The following is a 17,813-nucleotide window of genomic DNA, read 5'->3' as shown; positions in this document are numbered from 1 at the left end:
GAAGAGGTTACCTGACACAAGATAGAGCTTCCAATTCAGGTTGGCATTATAATGTGGTCAATTCCACTATTCGTTGGTGAAAGAGTTGGCGGTGGGTGGTGATGACTAGCTGCCTTCCCTCTAGTCTTACACTGCTAAATAAGGGACAGCTAGCACAGATAGCCCTTGTGTAGCTTTGTGCAAAATTCAGAAAACAAATATCCAATTCAGGTGCATTGCAATTCTTAAGAATGGGGTGCAAAGTTTTCATTCAAGCCTTTAACATGCTCTGAGTCAAGAAGCCTTTTGCTACAACTATAAACAGGTGTAAATATGGGATTAGAAAGCTTTTGTCTCTTTTGCTGTTTGGACCAAGCCCATGTACATTAGGTGAAGAAACATTCATTCAACAGAACTTTCACACTCTGGGAAATCATAGCATAAAGTATTCTGAAAGAATCACATGACTGAAGATTATGATATTTTGGATGAACTGATTGTATTTTACTAAGTTTCTGGTCATGGAAAGCTGAGAACATTTAATGAAATGTATTAAAAGTATATTTACACAAGAGAAACTTATTTAAAAAGTATACTGTAAATAATAGCTGTTATTGATTTTGTACAGCTTATAATAGTATTTCATCTTGGCTTCCATTTCACATCTTTCAAGCCATGAAAAGATCGTTTAAGTAAACTGTTATCAGCCCAGCCTGAATTCATATAGTCATCTTCGTCATTATCTTCCAGTTTCTGAAACCCAATATAAATATACAGCATTAATACACACACACACACATATATATATTGATTCTGATTTTATCAACACCAGTTTTTTTCATATAGTGTTTTTTCACATAATATTTTAAGTTGTCATACCAATATAACTTTCATTGAATGTTCTCTCAAAATGTTCAAAGTAATGTTTTACTTTCAACACAAACTAAAATATCATAGTCATATAAGATTACTGTCAGTACAATGTACAACTTAGAAAAGGATTCAATATTCATGTTTTGGTGGGTAAGTTTGGAGCTTATTACTGATATGATTTCTTATGTTAAAGACTTCATTCATAACATATTTTACCTTCAATTCTTCCTGCTTCCTGTATGCATAAAGCATCATTTGTTTTTGTTGTTCTTCACTCATCATAGGCTCCCTAGCTGGAGCACCCTGACCAGTCTATGGGTAAAAAATAATAATATATAATGTGCTGAAAAAGGGGAGTTTTTTTTTTTCTCTCACAAGTAACTGTGGATTCAATTTTGAGTTCAGGTAGGTGTACAGTTAGATTTCTACCATTAAAAACATAAAATTCACCAAAGTTTCTTCTCTTCTAATACAACGCTCAAAATATAATATTATTCCATTGGTCTAAACCAACTCAGTTTTGCATAGATAACTAATTACCAGCCCAACTGATGAGTTCTGGAATTTTGTGCAAAACTATAAAAGGACAACATTTGCCATCTGTCCCTAATTCAGCGTGACAGATTAGAGGAAAGGCAGCTAATTTACATCACCCTCTGCCATCTCCTGGGCTGCTCTTTTACCAATAAATAATGGGATTATCCATTACATTATAACACCCCCACAGCTGAAAGGGCAAGCACATTTGGCAGTGTGGATTTGAATTGACCCTCAGATTGCAAGTTAAGTGCCTTAACCACAAGGCCCAACCATACAAAGTCCTTTGGTGAACATATCATAACACCCCCTATATCATTGGGCAAATAGTGATAGTTTCTCTTTTTTGAAACGGATGCTAGCCATCTAACTTGATTATTAGCTATCAGATTAAAATAAGTTTTTAACAATTTTGTAAATGTTTTTGACGTAAGGAAATGTTTTGATTTAGGTTCTTTTTTTATCATGAATGTGGGTTAGAGTCACAGTTAAATAAAGCAGTAAGTGTTCATCTAATTTAATTTATGAAACTACCGGGTGGCCTGTAAGTTCCTACCCATCCATATATCTTATGTATCCAGTGCGTCTGTGTGCTGTCCCTCATTCTTGCTGCATAATATCATGCGATGTCATGTTCTGTGAGACATTTTCCTCAACATAGCAGGGGTTGTTGTTCCAAATGCCGCAGTAACAGCTGCATTCAACTCGTCATTGTTATTATAAAGTTGTTTATAATAACATATGGATGGGCAGTGACTTTCGGGCCACCCTGTATATATCCTCCCAATTTTTTTAAAAAAATAATGATGCCTTCCAGTAATGATTATCAAGTTAAAGTTATAAAAAATAGCAAAACACAAGAACCAATATCCCAAACAACTAGAGAAGATATACTTTAAATGATTAGAAAATTTAAACTAATTTCTAAATACTTCCATTAACACAAAACTCCTGATACAGATACAACTTATAAAATAGGAAAGTTTCTTTAGTCTGATAAAGAAAACTTATCCAACACTTCATTTTCATGACAGTAAATACTGATCCCTTGTGTCATCATTTCTAAATCATATTTCTCATGTGGATGAAATAATGAGTAATACTTGTTATATAAAATTTTGATAGCATCTTAAATTTGAATATAACATTTCTCAAGGACTTATTATATATATATGTATTTACAAATTTTCAAGTACTCAACCACACAATTTTTGGCTTAAAATCTATGCTGATCCAAAATGGAAAATACTTCAAAGTATTATTTGTAAACTTGCCTTTTGAAGTTTTGCAACAATTTTGGTTTTCTCATTTTTCCCAACATAATTAGCTAATTTTTTTCCAGTCTCTAACTCCTTACCAGCCCACCATAACTGTGCTTGTGTTATTTCCAAAACATCAAGAGCTGCCTAAATAAAAGTAAACAAATGCAAGAGAGCTGGTTTATCACTTTCAAAAACAAAACAAAGACACTAAACTATAGATAAAGTAAAAATAATATTGAGATTATTTTTATGAGACTTCTCAAAAAACTATCATGAAAATTGAAAAGAAAAACAGAGTAAAACTTTAGTTCCCCATTCATATACACATAGAAGACAACCATTCAGTGGCGGCATCCTGGGGAGATGATCCTCCCCCATAGTAGGCTCTGCTCCCAAGTAAACATTTGTTTAAATATTGAGGAAGTAACTAAGCAGAAACTTTTGATTAAAATGTGTAAGGATTTGTTTTTAAAAATACTCAGATTTGGGTTATTAATCCATTTTGATAAAACTTTTGAGACACATAGTTCCTCCAAACACAATAACATCTGCCTCCCCAGAAGGAGGACTTGTCCACTGTTGAGAAAAATCTGGTACCATCACTGCAACTATTTATGGAAAACATTTATAGCTTATTAATACATTATAAGTTAAAAGCGACCTTATCTGTATGCAGGGTTTATACAGTCTCACTGGAGTTTTCAAGGACTTTCACAAACCTTCATGACAGTTTGTAAGGACTTAACTCTACAACATTTTCACACTAATATAAGGGTCATAACAACATATCTGTATTAATAAGGAACTTAAACTTTTTCTTTGTCAGTTAAAGAAAATGCCATAAATTAGATAATAGAGCTAGAGCATCATTACTTCAGATGAATTAGGTATTTAGAGAAATTTTTATGGACTTTCAAGCACATTCCTTCTCAAAAATTGGATTTTCATGGACCTCTACATAAAAGTCCTTCTATGTATCTTAATAATAATATAGTTTAAATGTGTGTTAAGGGTGTCACTTATGTATCCATTGTTAAGTCCATATTGTTTACCTTAAAGTTCTTCATACATTTTTCCTGCTATAAATGTCTACCACCTAAAACATTATTGCACTTTCGGTTTGTTGTATTCAGTGCCTTATATTTACACTATGTGATGGTAACAGTTTTATAAAACATATGACACGTTTTACTTTGTTTTGATTATAATGTTCAAAGGCATTTAAATTAATATTTTTAGTTTAATAAACCAAAAAGCATTGTTAATTGCTAATAATATTTGTAACAAATATACATTATCTTACTTACACAAACAGACAGTGTAGACATACTTTAAGGAAATGTATCTGGTATAACTGGAATTGACATTTGTATAAAGTATATTATTTGTTTGTTTGTAAATATAAAGCTGCACAATAGTCTATCTAAGCTGTGTTGACAATAGGGACAGTGCTTTAATTTCAGTGTAATAAGCCCTTAGGGTATTACTGAGCCACTGGGGAAGGTATTAGGTGGTGGTAAATGAAATTTTTATCTATGAGTGTGAGAACTCTTTGCTGTAATAAAGGTGTTCAATTGGAGAACAGAATGAAATAGCTGTCTTTGTAAATAAAGGTAAATTTACTCTCTTTATACAAGGAAAATAACAAACAAATAAATAATTGTTTAATTTGTTTTCACCTGTGTTCCTGAAAGATCCTCTTCATTGTCCAGCTCTTTCTTTATGGGTTCATGTGGAGGTAAACCCATTGGATACACAATCATGACTGCACCTTTCAGTATATCAAGAGCTTCTTTAACTATTGTCTGGGTCAAACAGATGTTGGCTTCAATTTGTTTCTAAAATTGATCATTAAATTTATTTCTTTATCACAGTAAAGTTTTATTTAATGAAATCAGTACATGAAAAGGTACACATTGATACATTAAATTTATGTATTAAGTTCCATATGACTAACACAGATACTAACAAGAGAAATTCTGCAACAATTTTCTTGCTGTGAGGTAAGAAGTAATATCCACAGAACTTAGTGCAATGGTACATATGTTTATAAATACAACTTGAGCACAAAAAATACTTTTCATCATTTAAACTTCAACTGTAGACTAATTTTCTGAAACATTACTTAATCCTAAGAACTTAAGAATACAAGTGAAGGCAAATGTAAAAAAGTACATCACACACTATATCTACTATATTCATGACCAATTTTCTTAATATCAGAATTAAAGAGACTGGCTGGAATATAACAGATATAGCAGTAGTTGGGATGCAATTTATATTATTAAACTGTGAGAACCATAAATGATATGATGTGAACTACATTAAGTTGGTGAAGTGTAATTTTCTATTCATTTTATATAAGTCATTTACAAATCAGAAGGGATTAATAACAGATTGTACTTTTTTACGCAAGTTATTTATGATAATTATTCATTTCAGTTGACTATTCATCATTCAGAAGGCCTAATAAACCAGCAAGCTAGTCTTCACGTTCCCAGAATGTGTCATGTCAGCAAGAGAATACTATATTAGTAATTCTAACAACATGACAGTGAAAATAAAGATGGAAATAAATTACACGGAGGATTTAGTAATTATACTACAACTAATAAAAGGAGAATGTAGTATTTATTAACTTGAGATTTTTTTTTAAAAACTTTATATTTAACAAAATAAATAACATATTACATCTCTTAAGTCAGCCTTCTACTCATCACATCATCCTTCATTGATCATTTTTGATACAATATATTCTAAAAATTATAATTTTTTGCACCTTAAAGCAGATATGTAGTATTCTGAGAAATTCTGAAGACAAAACTCTCGCCACACACACAAGTTATAGTTTTAATAAACAAAGAAATACTACGTTACATTGCAGTGGCCACAAGGATAATAATTATAGTGTAGCCTGGGCTGGTACTTATTTTAAAAAGTACACAATATTAAGAGGAAAAAGAAGAAATAAATAATGCCCTTTTCTTTGTAAATTTGTGTGTGTATTTCTATCTAAATAATTTATTCAAATCTGTGTTTTTTCTCATAGCAAAGCCACATTGGGCTATCTGCTGAGCCCAGCGAGGGGAATCGAACCCCTGATTTTGGCGTTGTAAGTCCATCGACTTACCGCTGTACTAGTGGGAGGCTTTATTAAATGTATAGAATACCTAAAAAATCAAAGTTTTATATTCTCTTTATAATGCATACATACAACATAATTAAAAGGCTTCTCAACACTATATGAGCATGGATGTATGATTAGACTCTGAGCCTTAGAATGTTATCTACAGGTCTGTACATCCCAAAAGAAACTACTTTACAGTATATAAAGGCAACCACACATCAACAACTTTTATAAAGAAAATAAGGACAGTTACAAATTTAAGACACTTATTTTGTTTCGACTACAAAAATAAGTTTAATAATCACATATAAACAAAGGGTTGTTAAAGAAAGTTTTGTCCTCTTGTTTACTGCTATCTAACAAACTTACTCTTGAAACCTTGGCTTTGGCCTCACTCAAGGTCTTAGTTAACACCTCTGCCATTTTCTTATTTGGAGCTAGAACATAAATAGTTTAAAAGGAGTTGAAATTAGCACAGATCGTAAACTTAAAAGAGAAAAACTGAAAATAAATTTTACCAATGACTGCAAAGTTAAATCTCATGAAATGAATATTGAAAAGGGTAAATAAAAACAGATACTGTGAAACAAACAGATGAAATGTCAACAAACGACTAATTTAACAGTCGCACAATAACTACTAATTTTAATTTCATTTCTATATTTCAGAACCAAAATAGGTATTGTATATTTCTAATATTCGTACTAAACGAGATGAGTGTGGAATGTTCAGAGAGCAACAAGTTCCACTAAGAATGACAAGACAGGTCTACTGAATAATGGGAGGTTTGTCAAGTTATTAACTGTATTCTCTGACCATCCAACTTTGTGAGAAATAAAAATAGACTGAACATCATTTTACAATCACAATAAACAATCTCACTATTCATTCTCATGAGAGAAACATGCTTAGTTTAACTTACAGGTACCTGTAAAGGTGTCATCAGCTTTTTCTACAATGGATTTTCAGCTAACATCAGACTGATACAACCTATACATTAGAGATACAATATAACAAGCATACTCAGCAGTTCCAATCCATTGAATAGTAAGCTCCTGGTCCAGGACAGTAGAACAATGACTTGTCAACAGCTCTAAAGAACCATAGACTTTTACATTACCTGTGGATGCCCTAGCAGAATATCTGCTGGCTCATAAAGGATTATGATTGCCCTATGATTCATCATTTTCTCCATTACATGAAATAACTCTTGTTGCCAGACATTAACTGCTCTATGCACCTCTAGTCTTTTTATAATACTTTTTGATGGGTTTGACCAGAACTGAGATGGGTTATTCTGGATGTTAAGGCTTGAGAATTCTGCAAGAGACTGCCTTATTTGATTTCAGATTCTCCTGGTATTATATCATAACAATGATTAATTTGTTCATGCTTTCTTTGCACAGTACTCAGTCGTCTCGGGAAGAATTCATTTGACTGACCTGAGTTCATCAAACATTACCACTTCTTCTTCCTGGGTCAATGGTCATAATGCAAAAGAAGGTCAAGGACTTAACAGGATTAGCAAAAGTTATAAATCCAGGAGAAGTTTTCCTCTAGACCCTATAGCTCTTTTGGACAATTGTCTCCCTTCAGGAATCAACTCTCACTCTGTTTGAACATAAATCCTTAGAGCTGTTGAAGATGTTATTACCTCAAAATGAAGCCTTTTTCAAACCTAAATACATAGCTGTTTAAATAAAAGATGAAACAGAAAACCCTATAATGTGATATCTTGTGGTCATGGCAACAAAATTTTGCCTATCTACCTAGTCTTTGGTGTTTTTTAGAATACACTGATTTACCCTAAGAGTGAGAAACATCTGCTTAATAATGGGAGATATGTTAACAACCTTCTTGTGGAGAATGCATGTACTTGCACAAATACCAAATACTGAAAAATCAGTAGAATTGTGTTCTTTGCTTTAAATATTACATTTAATAAAATGAATAGGAAAAGCACATTTAAAAAGATGTTTTTACATATTTCAAATAAATGCTATTGGTACATCTTAATAGAAATACAGTTTGTTATAAATGATAGCAATTTTATAGTAATGACTAAGTTTCACTAACCTTTTCCATTTCTTCTTCCTATAGTATCTTTGTTTTCTATGAATCCACCACTGGGAATACATTTTTCTCCCCATTCATCTTTGAGTTTTAGTTCTAATACCTGCTCTTCAGTTAACCCTTGCATGTTGGGAGGAAGCGTAGTACCATGTTTTGCCAAGTCCTCCATTTCTTAAAAAAAAAACATGTAATGAATAAAATAAAACAACAAATGTTCACAATAATTCTAATTTGCAATTTTTCAATAATTTCATGACTCCATCGCTTTAGTGGTTGGTTGTTTGCTTGTTTTTGAATTTCGTGCAAAGCTACACAACGGTTATCTGTGCTAGCTGTGCCTAATTTAGTAGTGTAAGACTAAAGGGAAGGCAGCTAGTCATCACCACACACTGCTAACTCTTGGTCCATTCTCTTTCCAATGAATAGTGGGATTTACCTTCATATTATAATAATCCCATGGCTGAAAGGATGAGCATGTTTGGTGCAACAGGGATTCAAATAGCTTTTCAAACTCAAATAATCACTTTACAATAGATCTTCTTAGTTGAAGAAAGAAAACAGCAAGGTAAACAATTATTCATGTGAATAATGGGTCATAACATCATGTGAGACTGAACAATAAATCATGATAAAGATGTAGAAGAACTTATCTTAGACACAATTAGAAATAAGTTACTTAATATTAATCACTTTAGCTTACTATCTTTAGCAATATGCATACAATCATTAAGGCTGTGACAGTGATACAGATATTCATTAATTTAAAACTAACAAATGATGAGGGGTTCTGTGGAGTACAAAAATATCATGATATTGATATGGAAAAAAAAACAAAGAAAAAAACATTTAAAATTATTTATGAAAATGTCAAAATGTGGACTGCTATGTGAGCTAGTTATGTGGAGTTCAAGTTAAGGCCAGTTTTTAATAGATTTATTTCAAATCCAGGTTTATAGTCATGAGTGGAGCACACAAGTCACTAACCTGAGGAAGTTTAAAGTTAGAATAAAGAATTAATGTTAAGATATTTGGCTACATCAATATTACCAAAGGTATCTTGATATGTTTAACTGTCAAAGCTATTAAATTCTTCAGTCTGAATTAAGTATTTTAATTAAACTTTTTATAATACCCATTAAATTACTTAATAGTATCAATGAGATATTAATTAACAAATGGGCTGAAAATTGCTCAGATGTAATTTTCATTAATTCCTCAATATTAAACATATTACTTACAATTTCTAACTACATTACTCAACTTTGAAAGAGCAATAGTTATTTATACCGAGCTTGAACAGGAAGTGTTAGACATCTTCATCCTTGTTATGGGCTCATACATAGTTGGATCAGGTAGCATCAGTTTTCTTCAACCAACAGCAGGTTGTTTGTCTTATTCATACAAATCAGAAGGCTGACTTTTAGCCCCAAAACATGAGTTCTTATATGAAAGGATGAGCATGTTTGGTGCAACAGGGATTCAAATAGCTTTTCAAACTTATGATTCTCCAACTAGTGTGCCCATCCAAATAGATTTTTCACTCAACTGGATGAATTTTGTTGGCCCATTGTAATTCTTGGAACTAAAACCAAAACTACTTCAACAGTTGGTTACGACTGAGGATGGTAAGTTGGCAGCCTGTTTGCATGACTTATCCTTATCCTGTTCAGATCAATAGCTCCACACAGTCTCTGATTTGCTTGCTTATTCCTTTTATTGAAGTTGTGTCCAGTCATTAATGGAGTTAATAATAAATATTCTTATAGTTGTGTCTGCTGCTGTAGCATCAGTTTACAAATAATGTAAACAGTTTATTCACAGTACAGCCTGGAATGTATCTTAGTTTATACTCAGCATATACATTTCCTTTGTTGACCAAGTATTGTTGTGTAACTCCTTGTATGCATTCATTAGATGTGCCTAACTTTTCACCATATTAAATATATGTATTCATAGATGGAGGTTTATAAAATTATACTTTCCAAATCATTTGAAAATAGTGCAAAATGGCCTCAAAATGCCAAAAACCTTAATGAAAGTAATCTTCATAATTGCAAATATAAATTTCCCCATTTATATACTTTTCCCTCTATGTTAGTTCATTATAAACAATGAACTTTCATCTACAACTTTTGGAATTTAAATAGGCAAACAATACCTGTATTAACAGACTTGATTATGATAATGTGATTAAGCTGACTTAACTCATCACTGAAGAAAAAAAAAGTTAAAGTTTCCATTGTTTTTCTATTTCTCCTCATACAACTAATGTATCTGAAAATAAACTATAATCAACCATATCTTTTCAATATTTATGTTTTCTTTTGGTACATATGTTACAAAATAATATATAGACTTTTTTCAAAACATAATAATTCAAAATAATAATAGATTCAGAAACAAATCTTAAAATATATGTGGGTTCAAATTTTATACATAGATGCAACTATTTCAAATGACTGAGCGTACTGATTGTAGACAGAGCCCTTTATCATTTGCAGCTATTAGGCCTGACCAATGTCTCTAAGCTGTTTATTATTATATTATTATTATAACTATTATTATTTATTGCTGCTATAGATTGCGTGAACATCACTTCTGCATTTATGGTTTCATATTCTGAATTCTTACTCATAAATGTCGTTATCTGCATCATTTTTGTCTTCGCCTCAGCCTTTTGTTGGTGAGATGCCGATTTTGTATGTCTGGAACAATCGTTTATCCCGCCATGCGCCACAGAAAATTCGATGTGACAAACTGTACAAAATGCATGACTGTCACTGACTTTTGATGCAATGACCAGATATTTTGTACTATACTCTTTCCTAAATTTTAGATTCATATTTTTAGTCCTTTTAGATTTGCCAGAAACAAGACAATCTATTGAATGAGACCTCTTTTTTCCATCTTATGAACAATTGCATTGGTGTTTCTATGCCACTTAGAAAATGAGAAATACTTATCTACGTGAGCACTGATTGGCTGACGAGCACTGATGACGTAACTATGGATTCACCCATGTACCTGTATGGAGAAGCACCGCACTCAAACTATTGGTAGACGTCAGAGATACAAATATTTTTTATTATTTCAAGCACAAACATGATTATCGCAAGTAGCCATTTGGATTATGACTTATTTATTATCAAAATTTATTTGTATCTCACTAGAAATTTTCTTTTCAAGCCTTGGGGGAACAATTTATCACTTTATCATATAGGCCTATATAATATATAATAATTTGGGAGTTGCAACAAGTCGTAATATTTGTCTGTATGAGCGTATAGTCATAATGTATACATCAAAATCGTAATGGTTGGCATCTCTGTTTATAGTAAATCAAGATCATTCCTAAAAAAAGCACCAAACTAACAGTATGTATGATTCTTTTTATAAGAAATTTCAAATTGTGAAGTAGATCAGCATGTAATTAATTGACTAATTAATTTAAAAACAGACTAACTTTTTGTGATTAATGAATTTTGCTGTATGACAACATAAGTGAAATATATCTACTTGGTATAAATCAATAAGGTATATACTCTTACCATTACATATTCGGCCAACCTTTAGCCTTCCATTGTAAATAGCAACCACATCTTTCAGGAGTTCTGATATTTCTACATTGACTGTTGTCTCATACAAAAATTGGGATTCATTTTCATTTTTAATGTGGAGCTTTACCATTTCTGCTTTTTCAAACTGAAACTCAAAGAAATGCAGTTTGGTTAATTTAAAAACACAGGTCAAAGATTGGAAAAATTTCAAACTTTAATATGAAAAAACAACAACATTAAGTGACTATCTCATACCATTGCAAACAAATAAACAGTTGATATTGATACTGAACTACTTGTAATGAAAAGAAAGTAAACAAAAGGAATTTGAAAAATAAGTACCTAAAAGATAAAAATCTATAAACTTCACACTAAATGTGTAGTTTTTCATACATTTTTAGATTCAAAATAAAGTAAATAACACTTATTTTAGCCTTAGCATCATTTTAGTACAATTAAAGTTCAAGTGATTCATTAAAACAAATGTATTTTCATACCAAATTGGTTTTGTGTAAAAAGCCTGTAAGGACAATAGCAGAAAAATTATTTATTTTCACATACTTTAAGTTACTGTATAACTTAATCAGTTATATTTCCTGTTAATTATACCTCAAATGATAATTTCAGTTCTACAAAATTCATACCTTCCATTATTTTCTATTGTGTTTTTCTTAGTTTCTTAGTGACTTCTAAGCAATCATTACATACAGAATTATGAATGTCTGACTACAGACAATTTAGTTTAAAAAATAAGACTATCAGTTGATCCCTATGTATTAAATAGGCATTTAACGATGCATTGCTTAATCTCTAAGGCAAACATTCTTATAGTTTAAAAATTAGCAAGGAGGAACCTTCCTTTGGATATTTGAAGAAAAATCTATACCTTAAAATCGTTTGAAATTCACCATTAGATATTTCCATTGACTGTACAAAACTATGATGACACTCTTATATAAAAGGTAAATAATATGTATAATATATCTGAAAAGTTTTGGATAGAACAATCTAATGCCTTCAACACGTTAACTCCTGCAGTAATTATTGTTATCTATAACAAATGCTGATAAGAGTTTTAGTGCACTGTCATTGTGTTTTCAATTTAATCATAAGCATTAATAACAAATCTAAAACATGCAAACTTTACATTTCTATATTTATAAAATACAAGTGTATCAAAAATGTGTTGATTGTACTAACAGTTAAGGCAAAGAAATTTACAAATTAGTGTAATACTTCAGTGTATTTGTAAATAACAATGAAATCAACATACTTTATCCTTGATGACAAGAAAACTCACTTGTACAGAAAATTATATATTTAAAAATGGCTGGTATGGAGAGAAAAAGCATTAACAGAGGAGCGAACAATGTTTTTATCTCCTTTGATCATCGTCAGGTTCACAAAGAAAGAAAGGATTACTGACCAGTAGCTGACCACATGTTTGAAGGCAGTTGTGTAATTAAGTGTAGGAACATAGAGGGCATGCTTAGATGTTGGATATATTTATTAATATAGGTATAAAGATGTTCCTTTGTATTGGTTTATTTTGGGCTTGACATTCCAGTTAATACCAAATTTATTCAAAAACAAGGCACAAAACTAAGGTTTATCAATATAAGAATAAAGGTGTTCCTTTGTATTGGTTTATTTTGGGCTTGACATTCTAGTTAATACCAAATTTATTCAAAAACAAGGCACAAAAGGTCTATACTATGTAAAAACTACACTGACAAACATAATACCAACATTATTTATAAATACAATGTGATAACTGCCACGACTTCTATATTGGAGAAACAAGTAGAAAAATGGAAACCAGGTTCAAAGAACACAAAAGGTCACCTTCACACGTTTTCAAACACTGCAAATGAAATAAACACAACATAATCATAGAAAACACCCAAATACTAAATAAAGAAACAAACATAAACAAATGCAAAATTAAAGAAGCCTACTTATACAACAACTCAAGCCCAAAATAAACCAATACAAAGAAACATGTTTATACCTATATTAATAAATATAATCAAACATCTTAGCACACCCTCTACATTCTTACCTTCAGTTACACAACCCCTTCAAACATGTGGTCAGCTATTGGTCAGTTACCTCTTTCTTTCTTTGTGAGCCTTATGATGACCAAAGAAGGTTGAAACATTGTTTGCTCCTCTATTAGTGCATTCTATACCCAGCTGTTTTTAAATATAAATACTTTATCCTTGTGTATTATAAATATTAAAAGGTTTATGATTACTATACATAATGTTAAACAAACTAAGATAAATAATTCCATAAATTATTGTACATGTACCATGTTATAAATCATTATAAAACTGTAAATGTGAAATAATTATTTTAACTATAAACAATAGGTGACATTTGTACAAATCAAAACATTAAATGAAAAACAAGCCCATCTCATGGCTTAAGTGCTAAACTAGCATTCTCAATGTCTACAAGTTATAATGAATACTCCCAGGCTTAGAAGAAAGTCAGTTTTGACATTTAACATATAAAATCATTTCATTTTAACTTTGGTTTCTACTACACATTTTTCACTGATTCTTTGTTTACTTCTGGACTGAGCTTACCACACCTGTCATCAAACTATGCCATCAAATTACTTGTCTCTAGCTCAGATTGAGTTTCAGGTGTTAAGAGATTAAAATAATTACTATTATATTTACTCTGAACTCTAAATCTAATAGGCCTAGGCTTCACTCAGTTGATAATCTTTTTGGCCCTCCAATTGGAAAACGTGAAACGATTTTGAAACTAAAAATATACTATTACACTTTTGATTAAAATTAGTGCAATGTATTTATTTTTTAAAATTGTTAAAACTTCCAATTAATGGATCTCTAAATATTTATTCGTTACATATTATCGTGAGTAATAATTTGGTATTGATACAGTATCGCTTTCTTTCTAGAAACGGTATCACATTTTCTAAAGGCTAAATTGGCGGATTTAAAGTTTTGACTAGATAATTTGTATCGGGAATGTAGACAAACCTGAGATATGGACTATGTTCAGAAATATCATTTGTAGCATAAAATGGCCAAAATAAACCTGTTATTTCATATAAGTTAGACAATACATATAATTATATATAAGCACTCTAGTATCACCTCACTACATAAATACGTTCTTCGTCAGTACGGCTTGAATTACAACGTTGCTAAGGAAACTCAATATTTCTCCTAGTGTTCGTTTAGTGGTACTTATTTTGATAAAGGTTAAGAAAAAACGATCTTTACACTCCAAATAAATATAGAATAATATATTTTTATTTAAACCAGCGTTTAAATAAATATTAACCGTGAAGAAGCCGCAAAGACGAAATGTTGGTTTAAATACTGATTTAAATATATACTTTTGTATATATCTGAAGTGTAAAAGTCGTTTTTTCGTAACTTCTGTAAAAAATGTGTAAATCCCTTCAATATGCACTACAAATAGTGAAAGTCAACAAAAAATTGATACTTAGTCGTTTATTTAAAAATATTGTTCAAAATTTCGAGGCATACAGGTTTTATAGTGTTTGTTTTAAAATACAAAAGGTAAAATTTAAAAATAGCAAACGCTTAATATTTTAAGAGTTAAAGATATTTAATAAAGAATTATAATATTATATTTTTCGGTTAAATTATATTTAAGGGCATTTTTATTACTTCCTATGGCTTGATGGTTATGGCGCTTGACTCGCAATCGTTGGGTCGCGGGTTCAAACCTCCATCAGCGAATAAGCTCCTCCTTTCAGACGTGTTGTAGCGTTACAAGTTATAGTAAGTCCCACCATTCAATAGCAGAAAAAAAAAAAAAAAAAAAGCTCATTAGTTGTTGGTGGATAGTGTTGATTAGTTACCTTTCCTCTTGTTTATCACTGCCAAATTAGGGACGACTAGCGCAAATTCCTTCGTATAGGTTCACGCATATTAAATAGATAAATAATTACTTTTAGCTTAGCTCGTCTTGGTCGTTAGGGTTATCGATTCTCACCCTGTGAGTCGCAGGATCGAACAGTAAATACTCGCTTTTTCAACCGTGAACACATTCGATTGTGACAGTCAATATCACAATGTAAAGAGTATCTCATAAACTGACAGAGAGTGAATTTGTTTAGATGTCTTCCTCTGATCTACCACTTAAAATAAAGGGCGGCTAACACAAACAGTTCTAGTGTAGCTTTGCAACAAAACATTCAAACCAAATAGTATTTAGATCATTGGAAATTTCAAGATGTCTCATTTCATTGTAATTAAAAACAAAGCAAAACTAAATCATAAATTATTTCTTGTCATACTGAGTTATCCATACAAAAATGGAAAAAAAAAGCAGTGTTTACAGTTATCAGTGCTAAAAATGTCTATCAAAATTACAGTTTTTCTTTGTATGTAAAACATTAAACATGTTATTTAAATTTCTAATTTTTATTATTTGTATAGTTTTTGTTCATATATTTGTGCGCATTTTACAAAGGCGGGTGGTGCTCCTATGGGCGAACAGGAATGAAAGTGGATTCTAACTTGTCTCAACATATGTTTACAATATTAATTTATATATTTATATGTATTACTTGAGTTTTACAAAGGCGATATAATGTACAGTCAATCCCACTATTCGTTGGTAAAAAAGCAGCCCAAGAGTTGGCGGTGGGTGGTGACGACTAGCTGCCTTACCTCTAGTCTTTCACTGCTAAATTAAGGACGGCTAGTGCAGATATCCCTCGTGTAGCTTTGCGCAAAATTAAAAAAAAAAAAATACAAAGGCAGATGATGGCGAGGGCGCTGCTGTCTCAGGATCACAATATCACGTTGTGGCGCCAAAGAACGCGTCGGAAAAGGAGGGTGAGTATGATGAGACATTAACACAGATAGTTCGCGAGCGAACCACCAGAGGTTGATATAGATCAATAGATATAAACTTTATAGTAATAATCAAGGTATTAAAATTAGTATTTCATCTAATTTATACAACATTGTATTTACAATTATTAGTCTTGAAAATAGCTTTTTATCACAATTATAGTTACAGTATTACTCTACAGCATACAGTAGATATACGAGATATGTTCAAAAAATACGCGGACTGACGTCATAAAACAAAATGTACTTTATTTAGAAGCTACAGGTCTGGGATCCCTTTAAATTACTCTCTTCCCCAACGCACACACTTATCCCAACGGTGTTTCCACTTGTTGAAACAGTCCTGGTATGCTTCTTTTGTAATGTCCTCCAGCTCCTTCGTCGCATTTGCCTTAATCTCGGGAATCGTCTCAAATCTTCTTCCTTTCAAGGGTCTTTTGAGTTTGGGGAACAAGCAAAAATCGCAAGGAGCAAGGTCAGATGAGTAGGGGGGTGGGGAAGAACAGTGATCGAGTGTTTGGCCAAAAACTCACGAGTTCTGAGTGCTGAATTTCGCAGCAACGCGGTGCATCTTCAGTTTTTCGGTCAAAATCTCGTAACAAGATCCAACTGATATCCCACACTCTTCAGCAAGCTCCCTGACAGTCAGACGTCGACTTGCCCGCACCAGGGTGTTGATTTTGTCGACGTGTGGGTCGTCAGTTGACGTGGAAGGACGTCCAGGACGCTCATCATCTTCAATGGACTGTCGACCATCCTTAAAACGTTCATGCCACTTGAAACATGCCGTACGCTTCATAGCAACATTGCCGTAAGCCGTGTTAAGCATAACAAAAGTTTCAGTCGCAGATTTTTCAAGTTTAACACAAAATTTCACAGCAAGTCGTTGCTCCTTCAGGTCATTCATTCTGAAATCTGCCAAACGAAAAAATCGCACTTCACTTAAAACCGCGTAGCTAATACACAAATGAAGATATCTGCAATCGGGAAATGGCGTCGTAATCAGCTGATCTGTGCAAACCTAGTGACACCAAGCGGATTCCCCTGGAACCAACTGGAGCCGCGCAATTTAAGCAGTCCACGTATTTTTGAACATCCCTCGTATTATTTTAATCTGTAGTTCTTTTCAAATTTATAGTTTTCATTTATATGTTTAATTGCTTTCATTTTACATAGACTGATGGGGTTTCTATAGGCAGATGGTGTTACCATAGTCAGATGATCCTACTAAGGACTATGCTACTTTATTTGCATAGCATACTTTTTTCAAATATGTGTCTTGAAAAGGACGGATTTTTTCGAGATAGCATCTCTAAATACCATGGAATAGGCCTGGCATGGACAGGTGGTTAAGGCACTCGGCTTGTAATCTGAGGATCGCAGGTTCGATTCTCCGTCACCCCAAACATGCTCGCCCTATTAGCCGTGGGGGCGTTATAATGTGACATTTAATCCCACTATTCATTGGTAAAATAATAGCCCAAGAGTTGGCGGTGGATGGTAATGACTAGCTGCCTTTCCTCTAGTCTTACAC

The 17,813-nt window shown here is 32.2% G+C and overlaps 1 protein-coding gene across 4 annotated transcripts; it reads right to left on the bottom strand.

Annotated features, from left to right (window-relative positions):
* Positions 1-491: 491 nt before the first annotated feature.
* On the bottom strand, positions 492-14,662 carry LOC143250669 (cilia- and flagella-associated protein 298). 4 transcript variants are annotated; one of them, XM_076501554.1, is made up of 8 exons: positions 14,543-14,662; positions 11,400-11,553; positions 7,855-8,022; positions 6,148-6,215; positions 4,331-4,489; positions 2,664-2,795; positions 1,069-1,164; positions 492-732 (listed from the first exon to the last, which is right to left on the bottom strand). In XM_076501554.1, exons 2-8 carry the CDS (start codon positions 11,536-11,538, stop codon positions 622-624), a joined length of 873 nt encoding a protein of 290 aa, XP_076357669.1. In that variant the 5' UTR covers positions 11,539-11,553; positions 14,543-14,662; the 3' UTR covers positions 492-621. The 4 variants fall into 4 exon arrangements, with proteins under 4 accessions (XP_076357669.1, XP_076357671.1, XP_076357670.1 ...); XM_076501556.1 differs by having other exon boundaries at positions 14,426-14,573; XM_076501555.1 differs by lacking the exon at positions 14,543-14,662 and adding an exon at positions 14,008-14,171.
* Between the last annotated feature and the right edge of the window lie 3,151 nt (positions 14,663-17,813).

This window comes from Tachypleus tridentatus, chromosome 5 (genome assembly GCF_004210375.1).
Source record: "Tachypleus tridentatus isolate NWPU-2018 chromosome 5, ASM421037v1, whole genome shotgun sequence".
NCBI lineage: Eukaryota > Metazoa > Arthropoda > Merostomata > Xiphosura > Limulidae > Tachypleus > Tachypleus tridentatus.
Note: the sequence above shows the minus strand (reverse complement) of the source record. Positions and strands in the feature narration are given on the sequence as shown.